This window comes from Podarcis melisellensis, assembly GCF_964234715.1.
Source record: "Podarcis melisellensis genome assembly, chromosome: 6".
Taxonomy (NCBI): domain Eukaryota; kingdom Metazoa; phylum Chordata; class Lepidosauria; order Squamata; family Lacertidae; genus Podarcis; species Podarcis melisellensis.
In genome coordinates this window covers 37,045,361-37,061,642 of record NC_138538.1, presented here as the reverse complement: position 1 = coordinate 37,061,642, position 16,282 = coordinate 37,045,361, and the positions used below count along the sequence as shown (strand labels likewise).

The 16,282-nt window shown below is 47.6% G+C and overlaps 1 protein-coding gene across 1 annotated transcript in view; it reads right to left on the bottom strand.

Annotated features, from left to right (window-relative positions):
- LAMB3 (laminin subunit beta 3) overlaps nt 1-16,282 on the bottom strand; it is a 50,907-nt gene that overhangs the window by 9,445 nt on the left and 25,180 nt on the right. Inside the window, exons 10-18 of the mRNA XM_081916300.1 lie at nt 15,341-15,529; nt 14,593-14,748; nt 10,886-11,082; nt 9,829-9,940; nt 9,187-9,559; nt 7,579-7,739; nt 2,894-3,102; nt 1,410-1,613; nt 459-603 (exon numbers count right to left, since the gene is read on the bottom strand). Of these exons, the coding sequence (XP_081772426.1) occupies nt 459-603; nt 1,410-1,613; nt 2,894-3,102; nt 7,579-7,739; nt 9,187-9,559; nt 9,829-9,940; nt 10,886-11,082; nt 14,593-14,748; nt 15,341-15,529 (1,746 nt within the window). The remainder of the gene's footprint in view (nt 1-458; nt 604-1,409; nt 1,614-2,893; nt 3,103-7,578; nt 7,740-9,186; nt 9,560-9,828; nt 9,941-10,885; nt 11,083-14,592; nt 14,749-15,340; nt 15,530-16,282) is intronic.

The following is a 16,282-nucleotide window of genomic DNA, read 5'->3' as shown; positions in this document are numbered from 1 at the left end:
ATTTGGATAAAGCTTTTGTGCGTAACCACTATGATGCACAATGGATTCTATTTCCGTACCAGCGGGCAGGAGACACAGACAATCGACAAAAGATATTGAGCAAGGAAAATACAAGCAGGAAGAATGGTTTTGTAACAGCCATCCTCGAATAGCGGCAAATTTGCTGTATGCTTTTCATCTGCTGTATTTGTCTCTGAAGGGCTTGGAGGAAGTCTTGCCTGCTATCTAATGTTTTTTCCTTTCCCCAGCAACAGCTAGCTGCTATCTATCTGGCCTTAGCATACATTTTAGGACTATTCATATTCCTGTAGGCATGAAACTTTTTAATCAATGAATTGGTCCAATGAATAGCACTTGATCATTTGCTTCATGTAGGTGTGTTTTATGAGAAAGCTGACCATTTTAAAGATAATGTAATGGCAAGTAATCAAAGACAGAAGTTTCATGCATAGACTTACCTGACAGGAAGTTGCGAACCTGGTAGATGAACTGCTGGGTGCGATGGATGTCTCCCTCTATCTGGGCCCTAGTTGAAGTCATTTGGTCTCCCAGGCTCTGGGCATTAGTCTGAATTTGGCCAACAGCTATTTCTGCAGCTCTGATCTATGTCAAACAACATGCAAGGCAGAGTCAGTTTCTAAGATCCTAAACTGGTTCCAGAGTGTCATTCATCCATACTTTCAATCTCCCTGTTTCTTAATTACCCAGTGCTTCCTAGTATTTCAGAAACAAAAAAATGTGTTTTTATAGTGAAAAATGTCGACATTGAGGAAGAAAATGAATGGTGCCATTGCCTTCTCTGCAACAACCAACAGGCACTCAGAACACAGATATTTGTTTCTGCACAATCCCACTATGGCATCACAACAACATGCATTATGCACATTCACAAGCAGGTTCTCATTTGCTCCACACGCCATATTTTTGTTCAGGAAGAGGACACACCCAAGATCCTTCTTGGATGTTTCACTTTCAGCTGTTGTGCTGGTGCAGAGACAGCCAACCTGGTGCCTTCCAGGTGCTTCTCAATGACAACTCCAATTATCCCTGAATGTTAACGAGGCTGGCTAGGGCTGATGAAAGCCTGAGTCCAACAACTTCTGGAAGACACCCTGCCCTGTGCAGTGTACCTGTCAGACAGGGCACCCTCACAAAGCAATATTCGCCAGGTGGATCTCCCAAACTGAAAAGTTACCTGGGCAGAGTTTAAAATTGAAGGAATGCTGTTTGATGTTGGGTGTCGTGACAAACATGTTCACATGTTCACAAAAAGCCACACAGCACAAGTCATGCATTTTCCTTGGCAATTGCAAAAGAGCTTTCACTCTTTGTCTCCCAAGAAAGCAAAGGTAGGAGCTCTCCTTTTCCTTTCTACACACACACACACACACACACACACACACACACACCATCTGTGTAGTCTCCTGAAGTCGGATATTTAAGTTGTGGATATCTTGGGAGGTTATCGTGGCAGTTTGGATGGAACTTCCAGAAAGTGAGAACACTCCAGTACAGCTCCGACCAGGGCCACATCCAGTTGTGTTTTGCTGTGGACATACTTCTCCAGGACATTCTCCAGGGCTGCAAATCTCTGACCTGATGCCACTGCAAATCTAAACATAGAAGCCACACAATCAGTTAAGTTATGCCTTCAATAATACAACCCCCAAAAATGATTCAGGGAGTTACTATCTTCATGCACTTATGGTACAGCACATCCACTGATGCACAGCACCCAGCTTTAGATGCCCAAATGGAGACAACATAAAAGGACTGCTTGGGAGTCAGTGGGGGTGGGATGGGGAAGGGGAAAAGGAGTCACAATGATACATGAAGAGAGGAGGGCAGGTCACTTTTTTCCAGTCTGTGTCCGTTTTGCACCTGCTCATTCTTAAGTCGATTCCATCCAATTTCCTGCAGCTAATTGACAGCCAGTTCTTCCAGCAATTCTTCCAGCAGCGGGGTAACATGATGGCAAAGGGTGACCAGAGCAGCCTCCACATCTTACACTAGCTGCAGTTTCCAGGTCAACCTCAAGGGCAGCCCCAAAGAGAGAGCTGAACATTGCTGTTCTGCTTTAATACTTCATACACAAATAATGCTTTGGATTCTCATAAATATTAAGTAAAATTTCCCAGAAAGGGATTAAAAGCACTGCTACAGCAGCAAGCTAAAAGAAACCATTTGCAGCCCCACGGAGCTACAAATGGACAGGGCAACTGTTGTAAGCCCTACCTTTTCTTACTACATTCCAGTCACACAAAATCCAGAGATTTCTACACACACACACACACACTATATCTACATATTCCTCCATCCTGGCAAGCAAAAGGCAGGCCAGGCCAAAGCACTCAAGGGGCGCAGTTCTTGGCTGGTGAAGGAACATGGCCTGGAAAGTGTCTCAAGGGACAGAGAGTCAATGGGTGCTGCCTTGGGTATTTGGGTTGGAGGTCCTTCACCCTTACTCCAGGAGGAAAGCAGACATCCTCTCCCCACCCCAACTATGAACAACTGTAGGGTTCACAGGAGAGAAAGAGATCCAGAGGCAGTTGAGATTCCTGATATCCCCAACTCCTCCACACCCATAGATTTCATTTGAGAGCACGTGCGCTGAAATGCAGCAAGATTAGATGGGTGATTTTTCATGGAAACTGGAGATGCTGGCATCAGTCTCCATGGCAATAGTAGAACTGCAGAAAAGAGGAATAAAAAAACCCAACAACAATAACAGACTTTGGCCCCAAACAACCTTCCGCCTCATTAGTCTGCAGCCATTATTGGGTTGCAGTCAGAACAATAGGAAGCAGTGTTCACTGGGTAACAATTTATGAGGCAAATTGAGCAATGATGCTATGCAGTGGCACCTTTGGCAGAGGTTAACTGCTGGCTTCACCTTATTAATGGCAGGAGTCAAGTTTGGAGAGAAGGCCATTTCAGCCTGCAGAGCCTCCAGTCCTGACCCATGGCTTGCAAGGTCACTCTCTAGCTCCTCAGCACTCTGCCTGTTTTCCACAGACTGGGCCAGCAGCCTGGAAGAGCCAGCTATGCGCAAGCTGGCATTGGAAGATGTCTGATGCGCAGAGCTGAGTGTCTTGAATGCTCCTAGGGAAACAAAGGAAAAAATGATGTTTAGATGGCTTAGTGACTCACAATGCAGCTTTCCTTTCCAAGGCCTCCTGGTATGGAGTTCTACCTTGAAAAAAGGAGGAAGGAGGATCTGCCAGAGCAGTGAATCACAAGGACACCAGCTGAAGAGCACTTGCCAATCGCAATTCACATGAAACTGCTTAATGGCTGTTTTTCTCTTGCATTAGTGTTTTGTTTTGAAAATGTATTATACAAAGCTAAGCTGTACTGTACATGGTATAGTAGAGATGTGCCTCTGCCACCTGCAGCTCCAAGATTCACATCAGAACTCAGAAAGCTGAGGTATGTGGTCCGACACACCTCCTTCCTTCCATCAGGGTTCAGAAAAGGTTCAGAAGAGGAGGCAAAACTGAAGCTACTGCAGTAAGTGAACATGTAGGTTTGAGAAAGTGCTGGAGGATCAGTGCTGCATCCTCCTTAGCCTTCCAGAGTAAATATATTACAGTGGTACCTCGGGTTACATACGCTTCAAGTTACATATGCTTCAGGTTACAGACTCCACTAACCCAGAAATAGTGCTTCAGGTTAAGAACTTTGCTTCAGGATGAGAACAGAAATCATGCTCCGGCAGCGCAGCAGCACCAGGAGGCCACATTAGCTAAAGTGGGGCTTCAGGTTAAGAACAGTTTCAGGTTAAGAACAGACCTTTGGAACGAATTAAGTACTTAACCCGAGGTACCACTGTACATCCAGAGTTGCCATCACACTTCACCTACAGCAAAATCCGGAAGCTAATTTGGAGCTTCCTAATCAAGGGAAACATCCAGTGATTTTTCAAGGGAAGCAAAAAAAAGTTTCAATCAGGCTGGTGATAATTCCCTGGAGGGGAGGATGTTCTGCACACTTCTAATTAGATCACCAAGCAGGAACAGAAACAAAACATACATTTCTTGAAATGGCCTACTAATACCACTGGGGTGTGTCTGGAAAGCCTCAGAGCAGCACTTTGCTGGTAAGAACTATAGGCTGTGTGATGTGAGTGAGAAGAATAATTAGAAAAGCCTTGCAGATCTGCCCGAGACTGGAGCCCGGGGTCAATTCACAAACTGAAAGTCATTCTTTTTGACGTAGAGTTGTTAAGTTACTTTGAAGCACTGCAAAATCTGTTTACTAGATATGCTAGTGGGATGAGGCTACACACCCTGAGCAGTGGGGCCGGTTTCATAACACCTATAACACAGGGGGGAAGAAGAAGAAATATATTCCATCCACAGTAGGTTGCCATTTTTAAGCAGCTGAAAACAAAAGTGCTGTGTGCAAATGACCAAAGCTTCCTCTGAGGGTCACTAGGAAATGTGCTTTTGTGAGAGTGCAATGTTGTCTCTGATATAAGCTCCTGTGCTTGGATCCACTCTTACATGCAAAGGGGGGAGGGTTGGAAGAGGAAAAATGAGAAGTGGGAAAGATAGCAAAAGTCTGACTTAGGTGGAAGATCTCTCTTCTTCAATTTCTTTCAGGCAGGACACAAAATCCACAATATGGCAAAGCCGCCCATTAATCAGATAATTGTCCGTATTTACAGTAGGAGATACAGCATAGGCGCCGACTCCATGGGGCCTGAGGGGGCCCGAGCCCCCTCAAAAATTTTATTGGGGGGGCGGAGCCCCCCCAATAATTAAAATTTTTTTCGCGCGCCTTGGCTCCCTTGTCGCGCGCCTTGGCTCCCGCGGCCGGCGAGGGGAGCCCGGGCCGCGCGCGGCTGCTGCTGCCGCCGCCGTTTGTGGTCACGGCGGAGCTGCCGCCTAGGGAGGAGGGGAGAGGGGGCTGGCGGGGGGGGCAGGCGGTGAAGGGGGCTTGGCTGCTCTCTCTCTCTCTCTCTCTCTCTCTCTCTCTCTCTCGGGCTCTCTCTCTCTCTCTCTCTCTCTCTCTCGGGCTCTCTCTCTCTCTCTCGGGCTCTCTCTCTCTCTCTCTCTCTCTCTCTCGGGCTCTCTCTCTCTCTCTCTCTCGGGCTCTCTCTCTCTCTCTCTCTCTCTCGGGCTCTCGCTCTCTCTCTCTCTCTCTCTCTCTCGGGCTCTCTCTCTCTCTCTCTCGGGCTCTTCCCGCCCAGGGCTTGTGGGCATCTGCTCTGAGAGGAAGATGGAGGTGACTTCCCTTAAAGGTCATGGAATCATAGAGGTGGAAGGGACCCAAAGGTCATCCAGTCCAACCCCCAGCAATTCAGGACTCACAGCTAAAGCATCCCTGGCAGATGCCCTCCCCCCGACCTCTCCCTAAAAGCCCCTTCCCCTGTCTGACTGCTCTCACCACCAGAAAGGCCTTCCTAATGTTTTGTGGGAATCTCATTAAGCCTACAGAGCTATATATGCAAATGGATCTACTTATTCTTTCCCTTGAAGATACATTGATTCGTTTGTTACTGTGGTTTCGATCAATACTTTCCAAAGATCTTTACATTTGTCCATGCATGATCTTTGAAAGCTCATGGGTTGCAGGAGTTGTCATAGGAGGTTATATTTTTGTCCTTCCAACTGGTATGGAAATTACAGGGGGGCACATCTTTAAAGTTGTTAAATGTTGCAAATATTATGCCTGAATGTACCCTTTCAACTTGACAGATCAGGGAAGTTACCTAGATAAAATCCTGTAACACAATGTATCAGCCTTAATCATTTTGCAGATGTTAAGGGGGGGGGGCAGAGCCTGCAGCCACCATCCCTTTCCGGTGGGGAGGGGGCAGAGGAAAGACAGGAAGCTTTTCCCTGCAGAGTTAGACCCCTTGGCTGCGTGGCCCTCGGGTCCCTTCAAACTCCTGGGCGTTTTGCTGGTGGGGGGCTGCGTGGGGGCCTGGGCGATGTCAGAAGAGGAAGCTTGCAGGCCTGGTTGTCTGTTGGGGGCAGCAGGAAGAGGCAGAGGGCAGGATGTGCAGCCCCTGCCTGGCTTTCCTGTGGGACCAAGGAAGCGGCTGGGGGGGGGGGGGACTTGGCCGCTGGCCTTTGTTGCGGAGGTGGCAGTGTGGGAACGCCAGTCCCAAGGGCAGCCTCTGGGGTCTGGGTGCTGCTGCCTGTCTCCTGCCATGGACTTGGCGGGGGGGGGGGCTGTGCTATTGGGCTGGCAGAGACTTAACGGGGGCTGCCTCTCCCAGCCAAAGCTGACCCACAAAATTGCAACCCAGTGTGTGTGTTTGTGTGTGTGGGGAACCAGCCTGCGCAGGGTAAGCCCCGATGGGGCTCCTGGGCTCCTTCTGATGCATGAACATTGGAGGTTGTCCTTTACAGCTCAGCTCCCCAAGGGGCTCAAAGCCTCCCAAGTCCATTATCAGTCGGAGACGAATGAGTGGAAGCTGGAAGAAAGGGGGAATCTTTATTTTTCTGTTGAAACAGAGCCCTCCTTCCCACTGACATTTGCAAGGAGGGGAGGACCCCAAACAAAGGTGTGCAGCAGCTTTGGAAGACTTTTCCGGCTCAACATCAGGAAGAGCTTTCTGACAATAAGAGCTGTTCAGACGGTCTCTGCTCCCTGGGAGAGGCTAGGTGGCCATCTGTCAGGGATGCTTGAGCTAAGATTCCTGCATTGCAGGGGGTTGGACTAGATGACCTTGGGGTCCCTTCTGTCTCTATGATTCTATGATTAGCATAATACAAGCATCTCAGGAAGAGGCATCTACCAACAGAAATCCAAGAGTGTGGCTTCTCTCCTGTCTGTCAAGGGACCTGCAGGATGCTGATTGCCTTACTTGGCCAGTTCCTTAGGACTGGTACATACAGTCATACCTCGGGTTACAGATGCTTCAGCTTAAGCATTTTCAGGTTATGGATGCACTGAAACCCAGAAGTACCGGAATGGGTTACTTCCAGGTTTCGGCACTTGTGCATGCGCAGAAGCGCTAAATCACAACCTGTGTGTGCGCAGACGCAGCAATGTGAGTTGCGAACACTGCGGGTTGCGAACGTGCCTCCCACATGGATCACGTTCGCAACCCGAGCGTCCACTGTACCTTGGTTCTCGAACAGAATGCGTTCCGGGAGTCCATTCGACTCCCGGAACCATTTGAAAACCAGAGCGCGGCTTCTGCCAGAGGAGCCCCCTGCAGCCAATCGGAAGCCGCACCGGATGTTCGCCCTCCAAAAATCATTTGAAAACCAGAACACTCACTTCCGGGTTTCAATTGTTCAGAAGCCAATTTGTTTGGGAGCCAAGGTGCTCGGCTTCTCAGGTACAACCGAACCTGAGTCCTTGGGGGCGCCGCCTCCCCGGGCGGGAACGCTGCGGGTGCGCGAGGGAGGAGGGCGGCCCCCGGGGGCTGGGAGAGCCGGGCTGCCGTGGCCGAGAGGGCTGCTCTGCTGGGCGCCGCTGACATTGGAACTTAGAAAACTTCCTGGGGCAGGACCCCGGTATGGGCCCCCCCAATATTTTTTATAAGTCGGCGCTCCTGAGATACAGCCGCTTATGTATGAACTGATGAATGTAGTGGTTGAAACACAGGTATTATACCTGAGACATCTGCACTTCGGCTGGCTTCAAACTGAGCCTTCTTGTTTTGGTACTCAGTGATGATCAGAATCAGGCTTCTATCAAGATTATCCATATCTATGGATAAAGAGGATGCTTCATCCCTGAAAGGTATTTCATGTCTTAAACCTTCAATGGTCTGCCTAGAATTAACAAAACAAAACAAAACAGGATAGTTGGTTTTGGTTTCCGCCTACATCTTGTAATTATTCTCTTTCTTTCATCCAGTGATTACTGCCCTTAAAACCTTCATGCCAACATACGCCCATGAAATCAGTGGCACTTCTTTGAAATAAAGCTTGAAGATTCTGACTCATATATCAGCAGACGAGTACCCAATGGTATCAAATGTAGGACAACAAATGTAACGGAAGGGACAGAGCAGAATTTTAATTTAATACTGTTATTTGTTTGCTAATTTTCTATACAACCCTCCATCTGAGGATCACAGGGCAGTTTATAATAATTAACAGACAAGGACTGAAGTGGATGAAGTAATTAAAACAATTGATTCAAACATATAATCACTGAATGGGCAGCTGGATACCACCTTGAATGTGCACAGATTTTATACTGTGAAACAAATGAAAGCATGTCATTAGTATTCTGTGCCCCTATGAGAGACTAAAAGACTGACTTCTTCATAGACTGCCAGTGAATCAAGGGGCTCCTGCAGACGATCTGCTTATTGAACATTCATTCCACTTTGTTTGCACAAAGTTTACACAGAGGTTAGACTATGTGAGGTCTTTCTTGAGTATTCATTCCTATCTTGTTTGCAGGGCAGTAATGTAACAATGCGGGACGCGGGTGGCGCTGTGGGTAAAAGCCTCAGCGCCTAGGGCTTGCCGATCGAAAGGTCGGCGGTTCGAATCCCCGCGGCAGGGTGCGCTCCCGTTGCTCGGTCCCAGCGCCTGCCAACCTAGCAGTTTGAAAGCACCCTCGGGTGCAAGTAGATAAATAGGGACTGCTTACTGGTGGGAAGGTAAACGACGTTTTCGTGTGCTGCGCTGGCTCACCAGATGCAGCTTTGTCACGCTGGCCACGTGACCCGGAAGTGTCTCCGGACAGCGCTGGCCCTCGGCCTCTTAAGTGAGATGGGCGCACAACCCTAGAGTCTGTCAAGACTGGCCCGTACGGGCAGGGGTACCTTTACCTTTTAATGTAACAATGAGCCTTCATCCTGATTGGTTGCCTGGCATTCATATGTACATAAGTACATTTCATTGTCATTTTCCTAGCCACTCTTTTTCGAGTTGGATTTGTCTTGCTAGTGCAACAGAGCACTTTAATCCAACTTCACAAACCTCCATTTACAATATGCACTTGAATCCCTCTCACAAAACAGTGGCAGTCTGGAGGCACCCAAGGAAGGATTGGCAAGGAACTAGGGCCCCTCTCTAGGTCCCCGGCAATGAAATCTTTAGCCCAAGGTGGGGCTTGAAACTGCAACCCTGAGATTAAGCATCTCATGCTCTACCCATTAAGTAGAAGAGAGACTGCTTAAAAGCAAAGCATCAGAGATTGTTATCTGCATGCTTTGGACAATGCTTGCTTGCTGCCAGTAAGTAGAATGCAATTCCTGTTCACCTGATTGTAGCAATGGCATTGGCCACCTGATCCAGCCCTTGCTCCGTCAAGAGGGGGTTTCCCAGGATCCCTTGGATGAGCTGCACTTCGCCTTCTGCTTCTAAGAGCCGGGTGCTGAAGCCGGAGCTCATTGTCCCCACCTGAAGCCGCTGGGTGGAATTTTTCAAGGTGGCCTGGCGCAAGCCAAACCTATGGAGCTCATCATCATAGGCCTGGAAGCAAGGGTTGCATGCCTCACAGTGGTCATCGTTGCCACAGTAGCCCCGCTGGCACTGGTCACAGCGGTCTCCAGTAAAGCCGGGACGGCAAAGACATCTGCCTGTCAGCTTGTCACAGCCCATTTCCTCTGTGCCCTGGAAGTTGCAGTTGCAAGCTGTTGAAAGAGAACAAGAAGGGTCTGGATCCCTCAAAAATAGTCACAGGCTTTACTTGCTGGTTACAGGCTGGCATTTCCACAGTGCATCCCTCTGGCTGCTCAGTCTTCTCCCCAACAGCCAGCTGTTAGAGAAGGTGGGAGATGAACTACAACCACATTGGGAGGGCCACAGGCTCCTCCAGACCTGAGTTAGATGGAACAGCAAGGTGGCAAGAACCATTTAAATACCCAGTGGTTTACAGGTGGGTGCAACCTGCATTCCTTACCTCTACATCCTGTCCTGACATCTCCATAAGACTGGGCCGGACAAACCCGTACTTCAGGAGCAGAGCATGTCAGGCCCCCATAGCCTTCTCTGCATGGACACTGCCCTGTAAACTGCAGAACAAGAGAGAAGGATGCCAGGGAGGAAATCACTTTGACATAGAACTGCAGAGTTAGGCCTGTTGGTCTGGAGAATAATTGAGTTCCAGAAGGGGTTTACAAAGAAAAGCTCCAACTTCGGCCTCAGCTGCTTGTTTTTCATGAGAAAGCATTCGTGGTAGGAATGGAAAAATCAGTCTATTACCATTACAGGTCAGTTTCACATGTATTTGAGCATTATGTTCAGTTTTAGATATGTTACATTCTACGTTTTACAGTGTTGGGGGTTTTTTAATGCAAAAGAAAAATTACATTTAAATGGTACACATGTTGTACTCATCCCCTTAAATACATGGGATTGCAACCAATGCTATTCCTACTCAGAGGAGGCCCATTGAAATTGATGGACATGACCAACTCAGGCTTATTCATCTCAATGGATCTACTCTGAGTAAAAGTCAATTGGTTACCAGCCACAGTCCTGTATGCTTTTTAATGCTCCCCCACAAATATGCATTGTTGTGTGCATTTTTCCATAAAACATAAATTTCGTGTGCATTTTTAAAAACTGCATCGCAAAATCCAGAGAAATGTGTGATCTGATGGACAGCTGCATTTTAATCCACATAGCCATCAGGGACCAGCAAATGAGGCCACTTTGCTTTAAAATGAATTTTTCCTCCATCCCTAATTCAAACAGGAAACAGCAACCCCCATGCCCAGATATACAGCCTCAGTTAGTAAAATCTGCAGAAAGCATTACCACCCAATACCACTGAATGTACTAAGTACTCTCAACGGTAGCCTAGATACTGAGCAAAACAGCTTCCCCCTCTCTCTGCAGGACTAAGAAGACAATGCCCTGATCGTGGCGCTACAAAGTGCAATGGCCCAGAATTTCCCTCTTCCCGCCCACCTCTAGAGCTGTAAGCTGCTGCACGGCTGCTTCGTGGGCAGTACCTGGTTACACTGAGGGCTGCGTGAATGCTGAGGGTCACAGTTGCAAGCCTGGCAGCCCTGCCCACTTGCAATTTTCCAGTGATTGGCGGCGCATTCATCACACTTGTCTCCCACCACATTGGGGAGGCAAGAACAGCGGCCCGTCTCGTCGTCGCATGGCACGTTGCGGCGGCTGCCTAAAACACTGCAGGCACAATCTGGAAAACAAAGGAGCCAGCATTTGTGTCAGAACTACTGGGGGATGCTCCTGGGGTGTGCGCAGGAGGTATCAGGTTGCCTGTGAACCTGTGGGTACAGGGTGATATAGAATTAAATAGATAAAATCAAAGCTGATGAAACCCTTCAGTCCGCCAGTAGCAAAGTCTTGTTCTAAAATTCTTTCCCTTCAGTGCTGGCTCCAGGTTTTGAAAGTCATGCCAATGGCAGGTGGAGCCAGGGGCAATGAATGTAAATGTCACCTTTCTGCAGTAGGCTATTTTCTATATACCCCTCTCTGTCTTCCATCCAGCCAAGCAAGGGGAACGTCCAGAGGGCCAGATAGGGAGGGGTGTTGGGGGCAGATTCGCCTCCAGTCCCCAGCTCTGCTATAGACTTCATGCAACACATTGATCTGGAAGAAGGAAAGGATCTCCCTGGAAGTGTCGGTGATCCCCACCCATCTGGCTGCAGACCAGATCCTGGTGCTGTTGGAGGAAACTGGTTTTCTAGACCATTTCAGTCAATGTTTAGGGCTGGTTTTAGCACAGAAACTGCTTTGGCCACCCTTCGTGACCACCTCTGTTGGGGGAGAGACAGGGGAAATGTATCCTCATGTCCTCAACCTCTCATCAATGTGTCCTTGATGTCTCACGGGCTTTCAATACCATTGGCCACTGTGTCTGGGGCAGATGTCTGAGTTGAGGGCAGCACCACTTGCGGTGGTTCCAGTCCTACTTGGATGGACATTTCCAGAGAGTGGTGCTCAGGGAGTGCTCTTCAACACTATGAAGCCTTCAATGTGGGGTTCCTCGTGATTCAATTTTATCCCCCATGCTGTTTAACATCTACATGAAACTGCTGGGTGGGGTCACCCAGAGCTTTGGAGTACATTGTCAGCAATATGCTGACAACACACAGCTCTACTTCTCCTTTACATCTGCAGATGCGGCAGTGGGCGGGTGCTGGCTCCCCACTTGAGGAAGGCTCTCCCCAGGGAGGCTCACCTGGTACCTTCATTACACATCTTTAGTTTACACATCTTTAGGCACCAGGGGAAAACATTCCTCTTCTCCCAGGCCTTTGGCTAATTAAACAATCTATGGCTTTTAAAACGGTGTGACGGATGGGGTATTGTTTTCATTTGTTATCCATTTTTGTGCTATTATATTGTAAACCCCCCTGTGAGCCTTAGATGAAGGGTGGTATAGAAATTTACTAAATCTAGTCAGCATCAAATTAAGAATGAAGGCTGGTTGCTCTTCATGCTTGATGTCACCACAGACATTGCAATTATCAAAGCATGCATCTCAGACTGGAGCTGAGCATCATGAGACACCAAGGTCTGCATTTCAAATTAAGGAGATGCACTCTTTAGCAACATCACTAATCAATTACAGTTTTGAACTGAGGCTATGACAGACAGTGCCCATTACCACTCCAGATACTAGTCATATCCAAGCAGATATTGTTCCATGAATTTAAATTTGTTTCCTCAGCACAGACCCTTCCCCCCCTCAGCTGACCACAGGAGGTCAGGCTTCTAATGAATAATGGCAGGAACGTACAAAACTGCCTTCTATTGAGCCAGCAAACTAGTCCACCTCACACACTGACTGGCAGTAGCTCTCCAAGGTTTCATGAAGAGAACGTTCCCAGCTGGAGATGCCGGGGACTGAACCTGGAACCTTCTGCATGGAAGGCATTTGCTGTGCCACTAGGCTACGGTCCTTCCCCAAGGTGATTCTGTCCAGCTATTGCTGTCATGTTCTGCGGCTGTTCTCCAAGATCAAGCTTAGCAAAGCGGCTACTGCCACCTGCTGGGAGGCAGCTGAAACCCATCAGTATAGCCACTTGCAGAGGCTACATTTCATTTTAATCTAAAGCAAGGCAAGGTCTGCCCAAGAGATTGCGATGGATAAATGAAGGTGGATCTAGAGACGTGAGATTGGTTATGTAAGCCAAGCCTCAGTTGAAACCATATGCCACAAGGGACCTGCCTGGAGGATAAGCGTTAAGATCTTCAAATCTGTGTGAAATTGAAAGAAAAACTCTTTCCCTCTTCTTCCATCTTCCTAGGGCTATGTTTTGAATGTTTCAACCTGCTCTGTTTAAAAAAACATTTTTTTAAGGCTAGGTTGCCCTTACATAGTATGCTGTTGTGGATTGGTTGAATGCAGAGAAATGATGGGAGAAATCAGCTGGGGAACCCCCAGGGGAAGGCAGCTTAGAGCCAGGGGACTAGTGGTGGGACAACAATGAGTGGTTAGAGGGAGAAGAGGAAGAAGACTGGGAGGAGGAGGTGTTAGAAGGTGAAGAGGTAACAGGGTTTAGTGAGCAGGAAGAGTCTGTGGCAGAGAGAAGTTCTTTATCAGGGGAAGAGGAGGAGGAGGAGGAGTTTGGATTTGATATCCCGCTTTATCACTACCCTAAGGAGTCTCAAAGCGACTAACATTCTCCTTTCCCTTCCTCCCCCACAACAAACACTCTGTGAGTTGAGTGGGGCTGAGAGACTTCAAAGAAGTGTGACTGGCCCAAGGTCACCCAGCAGCTGCATGTGGAGGAGCGGAGACGCGAACCCGGTTCACCAGATTACGAGTCCACTGCTCTTAACCACTACACCACACTGGCTCTAAAGCAGGAAAGCAGGGAGGCCAAGAGAGAGAGAGAGAGAGAACTCCGGCTGGTGAAGAGGCATGAGTGTCTCCCCCTCCTGCTGCAACAAGCTCCACCCCACCCCTGGTCTCCCAGAACCAGGAGATAGCTTCACACAGGTGCAGTCTCAGATTGCTTAGGGGAAACCTCAGAAAGGAGGGGACTTGGGCAGCAGTTTCAGCAACTGCTTCAAGGTGGCAAGACCTACCAGAGATGAGTTTCTATGCTCATTAGACCTGACAGCCCTGTGCAGATCCTGTTTTTTTGCTAATAAAGAGTTAACTCAACTTGCCCAGTGTGATTGACTGCTGGCTTGCTGGAGGTGGCTGTGTGAAAATGGTCCAGGTTTTGCTCACATTGAATTGATCTTCTCACAGCTTATGTGCTGCATTCATACTAGTGCAACAGCACAAGCAGAGCTTCACCAATATTATGGTCTCTTGAGTTACAGAGAAAGGATTACCAGAGAGGGTGGATCCCCCATGAAGACACGTGTTTGACTGATTTGGGGCCTTTGAGGTAACTAAATAGGGGTCATGTGAGAGCTTTTTAAAATTATGAACAGTGGAGAAAGAAATGCTTGTCTCTCAAAACATGAGAATGGCTCTAGGTTCCAAACAAACACAAGGGAAGAATTTCTTCACCCACTGTACAGTTTTCATGTATGGAATGAATTGTAATGGAATGTAGTGATCGCTACTAGTTTAGATAGAGATAGATAAATGTGTAGATTAAAGCTACCACAGTGTATAAAGGGCCCTCCCAAAGAAATAAACGTTTGATTGTTAATAAACAGCAGGAGGTGGCTATCTCCACCATGCCCACATCTAGCTTGGCATGGTTGAAATTTGACTAACCTCTGCAACCTTGGGGGTTAGAGTTGGTTAACTGGGTGAATCCAGGCTTGCACAAATGACAACGGCCTCCTTGCACGTTGTCCTTACAGACACAACGGCCCGTCTGGGGGTCACAACTGGAGTTAGGAACAGTGCCATCTGGGTCACATTCACAAGCTAAAAAGAGAAGACATGGAATCAACAAATTTTAAAGGTACAGGCCAAAGCAAAAAGGTGTCATCAAAACCTGAGCTTTGTGTAGGGGTTTAGCATTGCCTTGCTCCTCATCATTTCTTTCTCCCACTCTTCATTTGCAGACAGGGTTGCCCATTCAGGATTCCTCTCTCTCACTTGAAATTGGCACAAAAGATTTCGAAAAACAAGCCCGTTCATTTTTCTCTGGTCAGCTGCAAGTCAGCTTTACTCCTCCTCCCTTTTAAATGCATAGGAAAATGCACTTGGAACTTGAGGATTCTAGTTCAGGGGGGAGCAAGAGGAAAGCCTCATCATCTCCTCCAGTTACCAAAATAGAGACTCAGGAAAATAACTGTGAGTTCCAAAGATGGGACACAAGGAAGGACGTGAAGAATCTGGAGGCGTATCTACACTTCAGATTCAACTTAAAATACAGAAAATGTTTCTTTTGAGCACCAATCTTACAGGGGAATTCTCTCTACCATTGGAATAAGGCAGACTACATATTCAAATATTATCTTTTAAAAAAGATTATGCAAGAACTCATGAAGAAAATGCTTAAGCACCCACTTACGGAGACAAGCTTCTGGGTGATCAAGTTCAAAACGCTTATTACGGAAAAACTTGGTCTTGCAATGTTCACAGTTCCTCCCTGCCGTATTGTGCTGGCAGTCTTCACAAACGCCCCCACTCACACCCCCACTGGCTTGGTACACGGCTGGGTCAAAATGACATTTGTTAGAATGACCGTTACAGTTGCACCCTAGGAGGAAAGAGACAAAGCCATTTCTGAAACGAAGTTCAAGGAAAACAATAGTGCCTATACTTTTCAACTTCACCACTGGGTGGCGCTTGGGCCTCCCTCTTCAGTTAGTTCTACAGCAAGTGTATAAATCCATAAGGTTTATCACATTGTGGGTCCACACAGAACATGCAAAACAGCCAGAGTGCAAGGTTTAGGACTTTAGAGAACATCAATTCACCAGCACTGTTCTATACACACACTGCAATTTCCCCAAACTTGCCTGTTTTCTCCAAACTGATGGAGGAAGTTTGACAAGAAACAGTTAGCTTCTTTGCAAATGGAAATCACAGCTCTCCTCTCATCTGCCTCAGCCTTTTTAAAAATGTTTGCTAGTAGATTCTTTTAAACACTCCTTCCTGTACTTCTTACCTCAGCTTCCCCTTTCCCTGATCACCTCCACCCTTTTAGGAATCTGCAGATCCCATAACTGATGAGAAACCCAGTACTTTCCCCCCCTCATTTTGACTCAAGAAAATCACCATTTTACAGTTCAAATCAGGAAAACTAAATACAGTTAATGGACAAAAGTACAAAGATTCACAAAATGTTTAGGGGTATGTCTACCCCTGCATCCCCCCCCCCCCCAGATAAAAAAAGCATTGGAGAAACCGCAATATTTCCAGTGGCTACAATGAACAAAGTATGTACAGTCAAACCTCAGTTTTCGAACGTCTCAGCTGCCAAACATTTCAGAAGCCGAACATCGAAAAC